The sequence below is a fragment of the Erythrolamprus reginae genome, chromosome 2, assembly GCF_031021105.1.
Source record: "Erythrolamprus reginae isolate rEryReg1 chromosome 2, rEryReg1.hap1, whole genome shotgun sequence".
Classification (NCBI taxonomy): Eukaryota; Metazoa; Chordata; class Lepidosauria; order Squamata; family Dipsadidae; genus Erythrolamprus; species Erythrolamprus reginae.
Genome location: NC_091951.1, coordinates 20,091,296 through 20,104,867, shown reverse-complemented (window position 1 = coordinate 20,104,867; position 13,572 = coordinate 20,091,296). Strand labels below are relative to the sequence as shown.

Here is a 13,572-nt window from a genome sequence, read left to right as displayed (position 1 = left end):
TGATTTAAATCAAGAGTCACTTCTCTCTCTTTTGTTTCTCTCTCTTCTCATTCTCTGCCTAAATCATTTTCTCATTTCTCTTTTTTCTCCCTTTTTTTCTCTATCCCTTCCTCTCCTTTTCTCTCCCTCGCTGTCTTTCTCTTTCTCTCTCTTGCTTTCTCTCTTGCTTTCTCTCTCTTGCTCACTCTCTTTCTCTCTTGCTTTCTTTCTCTCTTTCTCTCTTGCTTGCTTTCTCTCACTTGCTCACTCTCTTTCTCTCTTTCTCTGTCTTTCTGTCTTGCTTGCTTTCTCCCTCTCTTGCTCACTCTCTGACTTTCTCTCTTGCTTTCTTTCTCTCTCCCCCTCTCTCTTTCTCTCTCTCTCTCTCGCTATCACTCTCTTTCTCGTACACCATACCGGCAACAGCGGCATTGGGCAGTAATGGTGGGGCAGCGGCAGGGCAGACAGCTGTGAGCGGGTGTTCCAGGGCGGAGGCACCGATGACGGCGGCTGGACGTGTTGCTGGATGTCGTACATGCTTGCGCTGGGCATGGGAGCAGGGCTGGCACCTCTGTCCTGACTCAGCCAGCGGGCCAGTGCCAGCCCCGCAGCGCCAGCATGTACGGCATCCAGCAACATGTCCAGCCGCCACCATTGATGCCTCCATCCTGCAGCTCCTGCTTGCAGCCAATCGGCCTGCCGCTGCCCCATGCCTACTGCCCGATGCCGCTGTTGCTGGCATGGTGTACGCTGTTGCCGACTGTTTGCAGCCGCTGCCCCGTGGCTGCTGCCTCTGTCCGCTGCTGCTAGCGCCCTCCCGCCGAGCCCCAAATCTCACCTGCCGCCGCCAGGGAAGCTCCAGCCAAGTATGACGCTGCAGCTGCCGGAAAACCTGGAAGGCGCGAAGAAGGAAGCTTAGCTTCTGGTCTCGCAACTTTTTCCTCTTCGCCCCCTTAGCAAAAAATTGCGAGACTGGAAGCTAAGCTTCCTTCTTCGCAGCACACCTGACTGGTTGAAAAACAGTGATCTAGTCCAGTGATGGCGAATCTATGGCACGGGTGCCACAGGTGGCACACGGAGCCATATCTGCTGGCACACGAGCTGTTGCCCTAGCTAAGCTCCACTGTGCCAATCATTTTTGGGAGGGAGGTTTTGGCTTCCAGGGGGTGGGGGAGGGTGTTCGTACCCTCCCCTGGCTCCAGGGAAGCCTTTGGAGTCTGGGGAGGACAAAACATGAGCCTACTGGGCCGACCAGAAGTTGGGAAACAGGCTGTTTTCGGCCTCCAGGGGGCCTCCAGGGGGCTGGAAGCTGTTTTCGCCTTCACCAGGCATTGAATTAGATCAATATCTCTCAGCTGTGGCTAGTGGGACCTTTGCACAGGTTCACCTGGTGCGCCTTTTGCAACCCTACCTAGAGGGTCTTCGCACGGTCACTCATGCCCTTATCACCTCACGCCTTGACTACTGCAATGCGCACTACATGGGTCTAACCTTGAAAAGCGTTCAGAGACTTCAGTTGGTCCAGAATTCAGCCCCGCAAGCTATTGTGGGTGCACCGAGATAAACCCACAGCACTCCAACTCTGTGCAAGCTGCAGTATCTCCCAGTCAGTCTCCAGACGCAATTCAAGGTGTTGCCATAGGACCAGACTATCTTCGGGACCCCCTTCTACCACACAGGTCCCAGCGACCAATAAGGGCCCACAGAATGGGCCTTCTGTGGGTCCCGTCTACAAGCAATGGCTGGCGGGGCCGGGGGAAGGGCCTTCTCTGTGGCGGCTCCGACACTCTGGAACGAACTGCCTCCGGAGATCCATACTACCCCCACCCTACTGGCCTTCTTGAAAGTGATAAAGACCTGGTTTTTCTGGCAGGCCTGGGGCCGTTGATCGAATGAGGTCACTATCCAGATCCCACCATGAGTGGTTTGAGAGATATGCATGGTTTGATGAAGGGCTATTAATATATTCTTAAACTGACTTTTAATTGCTTTTTTATTATAAGCCGCCCAGAGTCCTTAGCATTAGACTTATATACTGCTTCGCAGTGCTTTACAGCCCTCTCTAAGCGGTTTACACAAGAGTTAAGCATATTGCCCCCAACAATCTGGCTCCTCATTTTACCGACCTTGGAAGGCTGAGTCAACTTTGAGCCTACTGAGATTCGATCTGCCAAACTGCTGGCAGATCAGCAGAAGTAGGCTGCAGTACTGTACTCTAACCACTGCGCCACCCAGGCTCTGTGGAGTTGGGCAGCATAGATAAAATAAAAATAAAATAAATAAGCTGACTCTGTAAACCGCATAGAGAGCAATGGGAAGCGGTATATCAGTCTTAAGTGCTATTAAAAACATAGAAGACTGACGGCAGAAAAAGACCTCATGGTCCATCTAGTCTGCCCTTATACTATTTCCTGTATTTTATCTTACAATGGATCTATGTTTATCCCAGGCATGTTTAAATTCAGTTACTGTGGATTTACCAACCACGTCTGCTGGAAGTTTGTTCCAAGCATCTACTACTCTTTCAGTAAAATAATATTTTCTCACGTTGCTTTTGATCTTTTCCCCAACTAACTTCAGATCGTGTCCCCTTGTTCTTGTGTTCACTTTCCTATTAAAAACACTTCCCTCCTGGACCTTGTTTAACCCTTTAATATATTTAAATGTTTCGATCATGTCCCCCCTTTTCCTTCTGTCCTCCAGACTATACAGATTGAGTTCATTAAGTCTTTCCTGATACGTTTTATGCTTAAGACCTTCCACCATTCTTGTAGCCCGTCTTTGGACCCGTTCAATTTTGTCAATATCTTTTTGTAGGTGTTGAAACGCTCCATTAGTTCCAGTGTTTCTCAGGCATGACAACTGGGGAATTCTGGGAATTGAAGTTATAGGGACGCTTCTTTTCCCCCTGGTGGCCTCACAAAATTTCAGTTGTTCCTTTGTCTCGGCAGGTTATGAGGAACCAAAGAAAACCGCTGAAGTCCATGTGAAGAAAATAGGTCGTCGGTCGGCAGCAGCATCCGCAGCGAGCACGGCGTTGCGTGAACATTGGCACCAGTACAAGTACCAGCAAAGGAAAAAGGCAGCCGAGGAGTGCCAGAAAACAGAAGAGAGCGTGAAGGAGAACATCGAAGTGAAGGTAGAGAAGGTAGTGGAGGAACCGAAAGAAGAGGAGAAACACACTCCAGAACTATCACTCCGAGCCCGGCTGGAAAGATTTGCCTATTCCAAAAATAAAGGAAATAAGGCGGTCAGACAGGAAGAACCAGCGCCGGATCCAAAGGACAGCCAGGAAGAACCAGCGCCGGATCCAAAGGACAGCCAGGGAGAATCAGCACCGGATCCAATGGACAGCCAGGGAGAATCAGCACCGGATCCAAAGGACAGCGGGGAAGAACCAGCGCCGGATCCAAAGGACAGCCAGGGAGAATCAGCACCGGATCCAATGGACAGCCAGGGAGAATCAGCACCAGATCCAAAGGACAGCGGGGAAGAACCAGCGCCGGATCCAAAGGACAGCCAGGGAGAATCAGCACCGGATCCAATGGACAGCCGGGAAGAACCAGCACTGGATCCAATGGACAGCCGGAAAGAACCAGAGCCAGATCCAATGGACAGCCAGGAAAAACCAGAGCTGGATCCAAAGGACAGCCAGGGAGAATCAGCACCGGATCCAATGGACAGCCGGGAAGAACCAGCACCGGATCCAATGGACAGCCGGGAAGAACCAGAGCCGGATCCAAAGGACAGCCAGGGAGAATCAGCACCGGATCCAATGGACAGCCGGGAAGAACCAGCGCCAGATCCAATAGACAGCCGGGAAGAACCAGTACTGGATCCAAAAGTCTCAGCAGAGGATCTGCATCAGGAATGTACTGTGTGTGGGAAAACCTTCACCCATGATCGTCAGCTGACCGATCACCAGAACCTGGACGCTGAAGCAAAACCTGACAGATGCAACGAATGTCAGAAATGATTTCCAAAGAGAAGCGTAAGTTTGGTCGGGCTCCAGATCACTCCCACAAATAGGGTGAGGTGGGGTCTGTGGCAATTCACCACGGACAACTTGCCACCACATAGAACTCACTGCAGAACAACCTGCCACGGCCCTCTCACCATAGGACAATTCGCCACGGGACAAGAGTTACCCTAATGTCAAAGAAATGGTGGAATAGAACCATTAAAGAAAGGATGCAAAAGTTATAAAGTAATGTAAAATAACAAAATAAATAGGAAAGCAGTGGGGAGGGAAAGGGGAAGGAGAATTGAGGAAAGATTGCAGTAAAATGAGGCGTTAACATCAAATAACAACTTTTTGCTTTTTCATAATAATACGAACAAGCCATTTCTATATATCGATCTGTCAGTCTAATCGGTAAAGCCCAAAGTCCAGAGATTCGTTCTTTGCCACATCAAGCACAAAGTTCAGAAGCGGTTTCCGCATGGCAACAAAAGCACTCATGTTCTTTTCTTTAATCCAGGGGGTCAGTTTTGCCATTTCAGCCAACTCCCATCAGTTTCTGCAACCATTCGTCCACAGTGGGAATCGGAAGCGCGCTTCCATTTTGGTGCATAACAATAGTCTTGATGCTGTCAACATACTTAATAACAGATTTCCAAATTTTTCCTCTAATTCTTTTTCCATGAGGCCCAATGTTTATCTCCATTTAAAAAAAAAAAAAAGTATTAAAGTATAAATCATACTCTAAAATTTCCTCACTTCTCCTTCCCCCCTTTCCCCCCCCTCTGTATTCCTATATATTTTGTATTTTAACATTACTTTATAACTGAATAAAAATGTTAATGATAAAAACAGAAGGAGGGTCAAAAGGAGGGACAAAATTAAATGTGAATGTCAAAACTTTTATTTTAAATAATTGCATAGAATTGTTACATTGTCCTGCAGCAAGTTGGCTGTGGCAAGTTGTCCAGTTTCCAGTAGTGGGTTGAAGCTGGTACGCCTGAGATCGGCGTCTCGGGGGCGGAAATAGAGATGCGCATGCATCTCCGCGCCCCAAGTGTGCATGGATGAGAATTTGCTTCTGCATATGCACAGCAAGTAAAATCTCACACGAGGATGTTCTCGCACATGAGATTTTGCCGATTTTTGGCTATTTTTGCTTTTGCGCATGTGCGGAAGGAAAGAAATCACTGAAAATTGGCAAAATCTCATGTGTGAGTGGTCCTTGCACAAGATTTTGCTTGTTGCGCATGCGCAGAAGCGAAATCTTGCCCAAACGGGAGCGTGCATGCCCATTGGGCGTGCTCCGCCCACGACAATCCCAGTAGCGGCCAGTAAATGGAGCCCTCGTCTACCCGTTTCCCCACTCCCCCCCCCACTGAGGTGAATCTGTTGCGCTAAGGGTAGAGAAGATTTCTTTCAGAACGACGTCCCTGAGGGGACATTAGAAAATTCAAGCTGTGTTTGAACATATCGTGGGTGATAAAAAGATGGGTTTGTGAATGGAGTGCGTTGGAGAAATCAATGCTGTTTTTCCAAAAGTGTTTAATTGAACTCCATTATAAAATACAAACAGAAACACGCAGGTAGGCCTCGAATTACAACCACAATTGAGCACAACATTCCTCCTGGCTAAGCGAGGTAGTGGTTAAGCGTGTTTGCCACTTGTTTTACAATTTTTCTTGCCACAGTTGTTAAGCAAATCGCCGCCACTGTTACATTAAAGCACGTTTGTGAGGTGAATCTGGCTTTTGCTATTGTCAGAAGGCCGCAAAAGGGGATCACACAACCATGGGACACTGCAACCATCATAAATCCGAGTCACTTGCACAGCGCCCGAATTTTGAACATGTGACTGTAGGGAAGCTGCATCGGTCGAAAGTGTGAGGGGAAAAAAGGTCACAAAGACACTTTTTTCCAGTACCGTTGTGACTTTAAGCAGTCACTAAACGAAAAGTAAATCAAGGACTACCTTTAATGAGGGAATAAGAGAATACAAAAAAGAAGAGAGAGAAATACAAGGTAAGAGGGAAATTGGAAGGATTGTACATGTGCACAATCTCCCTCTTGTCCCTGGGGCAAACCAGACGAAAAATGGACTTCTGGTTTGCCAGTTATGTTGTTTTTCGCACTACGGAGCCTTTAGGGAAACTTCCTGAAGCCCCAGAGTGTGAAAAACAGCACAACGGGCAAACAGGAAGTCCGTTTTTCCGAACTTCCTTTTTTGCTGGGGGGGGGGGGGGTTTCACTCCGGAGCCTTCAAGGAAGATTCCCTGACGCCTCCAGAGGATAAAATGGCGGTGTTCCTCAAGGCCGAAAATCAGCTGGCTAGTGCACGTATGCATGCTGGAGCTGACATAGGGCAATGCCTCACGTGCCATAGGTTCACCCTCACCGGCCTATATGATAGTTCCCATTCCCCTTCAGTTTGATGTTTCTTTGAAGAGTCTTCTGAATTAAGGCAAAAAATGTGGCCCTGTTTCTCTCATAAGCTAAGTTTGGGAATTCAAAGGCTGGAACATCAATATAGCCACCCAGGAAACACCTAACCTGGGCACTCAAAGGTGTCCGGGAAGTCCTCAACTTACTATCACAATTGAGCCCAGAATTTATGTCGCTAAGGGGGAGAAATCTGTTACGGGTTTTGCCCCGCTTCACGACTTTTGTTACAATTCTGTTAAGTGAATCATTTGCCGTTAGTTGTTAAATTGGTAACCTGGCTGTAATGCGAACCTGGCTTCCCGGTTGACTTGGCTTTGTCAGAAGGTTGTAAAAGGAGGTGATGACATGACCCTGGGACACCGTGACCGTCATAAATACAAACCATTTGTATGTATGTCACGTGACCATGGGGATGCTGCAAAAGTTGTGAAATGTGATCCTAAGTCACTTTTTTCAGTGCCGTCGTAACTTTTAACGGCCACTAAATGAACTGTTGTAAGTCAAAGACTACCTGTATCTGATTTTGCTGATTTATTCCCTTCCCTCTGTCTGTCTGTCTGTCTCTCTCTCTTATTTCTTTCTCCTCTCTATTTCTTTCTCTTCTCTCTATTTTTCTCTTTTCTCTCTACTTCTTTCTCCTCTCTATTTATTTCTCCTCTCTCTTTTTCTCTATTTCTTTCTCCTCTCGCCTGTTTCTCTTCTCTTTCGCTTCTATTTCTCCTCTCTCACCTCTATTTCTCTCTTATTTCTTTCTCCTCTATTTCTTTCTCTTCTCTCTCGCTTCTTTTTGTTTCTCCTCTTTCTCTCTATTTCTCCTCCCCTTTTCTTTCTCTCTCGCTCTATTTTCTCTTTCTTTCTCCTCTCCTCTTTGTTTCTGTCTCTCTTCTTTTCTCTCTATTTCTCTCTCCTTTCTTTTTCTTCCCAGTTTGATTTAACACACCTGCTTGCATAGTTTCATCACTCATGAAAGAAGAAACACAGCACTTCAAAAGCTACGTGGGACCTCTCTTCCGTAAAAATCCTCTCCCTTCTGGCAGCTGAGGAGGCCGACTTGTCAATCTTCCTGCGAGCACAGTTTGATCCCCAGAGATGAGCAACCTCCGAAGAAGTTGCTGCTGCTGCGTGATTTCTGCAGATCAAACACCCAGCAACAATAACCTGGGGTTTTGGGGGTTTTTTGGTGGTGAGGAGGAGAGGCGAACTGCTGACTCTGTCGTCTTCTTACAGATCCTATTTCCCGCCCACAACCAGCCTTGGATGTTGACATCCTTTTGAGTATTTGGAATCTTCAGAAATATTCTCCGGAGACATTATAGGGTGGGAAGAGGGGGTCCGTCCATTCTCGGCTGTCAGCCAACAATAGTATAACAATATTTTGAGATATTGCATCCATTTTTTCTTCCCAAGGTTTTCGCCCCCTTTCTATGTTGCATAAACCTCTAATTTTGTACACCTTTGTGGGCAGAGAATTCACATCGTCCCACAAGGAGTTTGATTTTATGGGCCTCATAGCATAATTCAAAACTCACTTTGACGTCAACAGTCGCTTCAAGAAAAGGCCTGGAAAGAACCGTTTTCAACGATTTGGGCAGTTACCTGACGAGCAGCGAATTACGATAATTGTTCAGTTGTTTTTTCTTTAAAGGCAACTAGGTGTTTCTTTTAAAGAAACCAATTTGTGTCACAATAAACCTATCATGTTTTGTGTCTTAGGTTCCCTGTTAAAGTGACGCCCCACAATTCCCTATCAAGTATGGATGGGGAAAGCTATCTAAAATATACATTGTTAAATATTCTAACTTTGTTTTTCCTTCACCCTCACTTACAATCAAAACTTGAGGAAAAGAGTGGAGTCCAAAAAAGTAAGAAACTGGAAATGAAGGGTTTGTATTGTTAAGATCTCCATTCCAGGAATGGCAAAAGGGACATTGTACGTTAACTTGTTGAGCCAAAACTCCATTTTCAGATTACTTCTCTCTGTCCTGACATTTTGTCCTGAAGCTTAAAGACCTTATAAGATAAGCTTGCCCTGAGGCGTTTTACTAAGTGGGGCATTTCTCGCTCTTCCAAAAAAACAACCACCCCACCTCTTTGTAAATATACTCCAAATAAAATCATTCACAAGCTTCACCTAGTATGGAATTGAGTGGGGTATTGGAAGAGTATAGATATAAGACTATTTCAGGTCTACCGCAGCTTCAGAAAAGGCCTTCATTCTTTCTCTGTACAACAGCCTCGCCTGAGGAGAAATAGGACTTCCATCTTACTTCAGCTTTCTTTTAATCTGCATTGGGTTGTTTCTGCCAAGGGTGGTGGCCGTTTTTAGCAGATACAAATGGTCTTTCGCCCACACGGAACGTTTTATGACCCCCCCCCCCCCAAGTGACTTAAAGCCTGAATCAGAGCGAGCAAACAAGCCAAGTTGGTGCCCCTGGCTCAGCTCACGGCCTGGACATAGTCAAAGCATTAACAAGAAACCAGAACTGAGCAGGTTGAATTGGCATGGGGAAAGAGTGAAGGAATCTAGAGGAGAAATGGCAGAGAACCACCTTGGGGCAAAATATTGAGAGAGAAAAACAGTTAAAAAAATACTTTGGGACTACGACTTGCTGGGAAGGTTTCAGCTACAATCCGGCAGCCATTTTGTCAGGAGTTGCGAAATTGTAAAAGGCCCAAAATGGAGGCGGGTGGGGATTTAGAAGGATGGCCACTAAAATTCCTGACTGGATTTTTAACTCAAGTTCTCCAACTCAATACACATATTTTCTCTCTTTGCTCTCCACAACATCTTTTTTTCTTTTCCTTCCAATTATCCTCAACTGTAATACAAGAATCAAGAGCCTTCCTCGTTTTTGTTTTTTTTAAACTTTGTTCGGTTTCTAATGTGTTTAATGTAGCAAACGGATCGTGAAACACTAAGCCGAGTTGGATCTGGTTAGTACGTGGAAGAGAGACTTGGGAAATCTCAGGGTTGTAATTTAGGCTTGGAAAAGGATGAAAAAGTCTTAATATAAAAAGATTGAAGAGGGGGGAGAAACTGGGGGAATGTAGACCAGCGCCTTGCATAGGCCAGCAGTCTCTCACAACTGACTACTGTATTTCCAGGAAAATCAAGCCATGAGGCCTATAGGTCATTTTCTACTCTCCCTGATCCCTAAAGCTGCTAATGTGCACGGGTATCCTGCCTCTTTACATGGAGGTTCTACGTTTCGCCTGAGGGCCAAAGTTAAACATAATTCAGGGACAGCAGAAAGATACGTGACCGAATAGCTTGAATAAAATTTGTTTTTTCGTGATCCTGGGAAGATGGTCAAACCCCTTCTAATCCGGGTAATTCTCAAGTCGTTCTAATGAAGAGTCTCCCAACTTTGACGACTTTAGAACCTGTGGACTTCAACGCCCAGAATCCCACATAACAACCGGCTGGGGAATTCTGGGAGTTGAAGTTCTCCCATCTTTTAAAAAAATGCCAAGGTTGGAAGATCCTGGTTTAATAGGAGCTACAGGTGAAACTCGAAAAATTAGAATATTGTGCAAATATTCCCACATATTCTTTTAATCCTTTTTTTTATTGATCACATATTCTAATTTTCTGAGATGGGGGATTTGAGATTTTCATGAGTTGTACCCCATAATTATTATAATTATGACAAATCACGGCTTGAACTATCTTGCCTTACATGTTAGAGTCTCATATATTAAGTTATACCTTTTAAGTTACATTTCTGAAATAAATGAACGTTTGCACGATATTCTAATTTTTCGAGTCTCACCTGACAAGCTTATGCATTCCTTTAAAAAAAAGGTTGGAAAGGTATTAGATCTGAATGAAAATGGAAAAAATTACAAAGTAGTAAGGGTCACAATCCTGTTTGCTTGTATAAATTGTGACACATTGGGAAAGCTTGTTGGTGCAGTCAACAATAAAACTTTTTTTTACAACTTTGAAACTTCAAGAATCTTCTTTCCTTTATTAATAATACACTAGGCTGGTTTAGAAAAGTTTATGTGCTCCAAATGGGCTGAAAATATTTTAAACCCACCTTGAGTCAGTTTGAATTGTGTGGCAGATAAATTTAATAAACCTACCAAAAAAAACCCAACAACCCATCTCTCTGCAAACATTCTTACTTAATATTGACAATATTTCCTGGTGAAACAGACAGCAAACATTTAATCAATAAAATAATTTCCTATCCTAAGGGGGTGGGGGACTAATTCATGTAAATCGGTGACCCTTAAGTGACTTTATTTCAGCATGGGACTAAACTTTCTTTTTCTCAGAATCTAGAATTTAGTAGTTTCTCCCATCTCCACCCTGGGCAGTTTTTACAGTGGGGGATTCAGACTTTAGTCTGAATTCTATGCAAGTAGAGGAATTGATTACATTCAAATGTTCAGGATCATCGGACGGAGTCCTGTTAGGGACATTTTATCCCTATTTAGGAAGTGAATCTTACACTGCACTCGGGGATTGTGAAAAATTGGAAAGGATCATTTTAGGCTAGCAGTCCAATCTGCTATCCAGAGTAAGATTCAGATTAAAGCCTGCACAGCAGATGGCTGCTTAGGTCATAATCCTTGCTGAATGTCTATGGCATAGAAACATAGAAGACTGATGGCAGAAAAAGACCTCATGGTCCATCTAGTCTGCCCTTATACTATTTCCTGTATTTTATCTTACAATGGATATGTTTATCCCAGGCATGTTTAAATTCAGTTAATGTGGATTTACCAACCACATCTGCTGGAAGTTTGTTCCAAGGATCTACTACTCTTTCAGTGAAATAATATTTTCTCACGTTGCTTTTGATCTTTCCCCCAACTAACTTCAGATTGTGTCCCCTTGTTCTTGTGTTCACTTTCCTATTAAAAACACTTCCCTCCTGAACTTAACCCTTTAACATATTTAAATGTATCGATCATGTCCCACTTTCCCTTCTGTCCTCCAGACTAAACAGATTGAGTTCAGTCTTTCCTGATAAGTTTTATGCTTAAGACCTTCCACCATTTTTGTAGCCCGTCTTTGGACCCGTTCAATTTTGTAAATATCTTTTTGTAGGTGAGGTCTCCAGAACTGAACACAGTACTGTATTCCAAATGTGGTCTCACCAGCACTCTATATAAAGGGATCACAATCTCCCTCTTCCTGCTTGTTATACCTCTAGCTATGCAGCCAAGCATCCTACTTGCTTTTCCTACCGCCCGACCACACTGTTCACCCATTTTGAGACTGTCAGAAATCACTACCCCTAAATCCTTCTCTTCTGAAGTTTTTGCTAACACAGAACTGCCAATGCAATACTCAAATTGAGGATTCCTTTTCCCCAAGTGCATTATTTTACATGGCAGGGGTAATCAAACTTGATTTCACTGAAGGCAGGGCAGCATCAGAGTTGTTTCACCTTGGTGGGCGTGGTGAGTTCAATATCACACGTCAGGCAGTGGGTTCTTACCGTCCCCACTAGTTCGCATCATGACTGAAGTGCACATTTTGTGCATGTACGCAAGTGAACTGGGCACATGTCACTTCCCACTGCACATGCACAGTGCTTAAAAAACCTCATGCGCAGAAGCAAAAAATGATGGAACCAAGAGAACCGGCTTCGGGGGTGTAAGTCGTTGCCAGTTCCAGCGACCCAGGCCGACAAATTTTACTACCAGTTCTATAGAACTGGTCCAAACCAGAAAGAACCCACCTCTGGTGTTGGGTGCTTGTGGTGGCCCAAGCGTTCTGCCAGAGAAAACAGCCTCTCAAGCTCTGTTTTCGGCTGCGACTGCCTCCTGCAACCCTCTGCTAGCGAAAACAGCTCTGGAAGGCCCTGTGTGGCCCTCCCAAACTCCACCTTTGCTGGTGGAGGCACTGCAGGCCGGTCCTTCGCTGTTTCCAAGGTGGCCCCATGGGCCAGATCTAAGCATCCTGTGGACCGGATCTGGACCGGGGGGCCTTAAGTTTGACATCCCTGGTCTATGGAGATTCTCAGCCATCCAGGTCATAACTCTCCCAAAGGTGCTTTTTTTCAAGACGCAACTGGACTTCCTTGTTAACAAGAAAGTCCAGTCGCCTCTTGGAAAAAAGCACCTTTGGGATCACCCTTGCTGGATGATCACTATCAAATTGAAAGGAAAAACCTTCTAACTGCATTAGTTACACACCGCCCAATTTCCCTAAGCAATCAAAACTTAATTACAATGCAAAAATAAAAAGTACTGTATTTTTCAGTGTATACGACGCAACTTTTCCCTCCCTAAAAGAGGCTGATAACTTGGGTGCATCTTATACTCTGAATGTAGTTTTTTTATCCAGCCCTAATCATATGATACCGATTTTCCCAGCTCTTACCTTGCAGGGTCTTTCATTGTTTTTCTCTGCGAAGAATGTTTTCCAAGCGCTAAGTCTTTGCAGGGTTTTTTTCATTGCTTTAACTTGTTCCAATAAGTTTCTTTTCAGCTCATTCCTAGCTCTTACCAGCCTGCAAGCTCTTTTATTGTTACTCTCTGCGAATGTTTTCCAAACTCTGCCTTTGTAGGGTTTTTCCCCCTCATTCTCTATTTACTTTGAATGTTTCTTTCCAACCCTAACCAGATGCTAACAATGTTCCCAGCCCTTACCAGCTTGCAAACTCTTTCACTGTTACTCTCTGCAAAGAATGTTTTCCGAGCATTAAGTCTTTGCAGTCTTTTTCCCATTGGCCTAATTTGCTCCAAATGTTTCTTTCCTGCCCTAACCAGGTGATAACAATGTTCCCAGCTCTTACCCACTTGCAAGCTCTTTCATTGTTATTCTCTGCAAAGAATCTTTTTCAAACCCTGTCTTTGTAAGGGTTTTTTTTTCATTGCTTTATTGCTCCAAATATTTCTTTCCAGTCCTAACCAGGTGCTAACGATGTTCCTACCTCTTACTGGCTTGCAAGCTCTTTCATTGTTAGGTCCCACAGTTGGCCTTCTCTGGGTCCCGTCGACTAAACAATGTCGTTTGGCGGGACCCAGGGGAAGAGCCTTCTCTGTGGCGGCCCCGACCCTCTGGAACCAACTCCCCCCACATATCAGAGTTGCCTCCACCCTCCTTGCCTTTCGTAAGCTCCTTAAAACCCACCTCTGTCGTCAGGCATGGGGGAATTGAGATATTCCCTTCCCCCTAGGCTTATAAAATGTATGCATGGTATGTCTGTATGTATGATTGGTTTCTT

The 13,572-nt window shown here is 44.9% G+C and overlaps 1 protein-coding gene across 3 annotated transcripts in view; it reads left to right on the top strand.

The window, feature by feature from the left end:
* Nucleotides 1-10,332, top strand: part of LOC139159800 (zinc finger protein with KRAB and SCAN domains 7-like) — a 52,177-nt gene extending 41,845 nt beyond the window's left edge. For all 3 annotated transcript variants that reach the window (XM_070737191.1, XM_070737190.1, XM_070737192.1), the window contains 2 exons: nt 2,931-3,970; nt 7,308-10,332. In XM_070737191.1, coding sequence (XP_070593292.1) covers nt 2,931-3,955 — 1,025 coding nt within the window. In that variant the 3' untranslated portion in view covers nt 3,956-3,970; nt 7,308-10,332. The remainder of the gene's footprint in view (nt 1-2,930; nt 3,971-7,307) is intronic.
* The last annotated feature ends 3,240 nt before the right edge of the window (nt 10,333-13,572 follow it).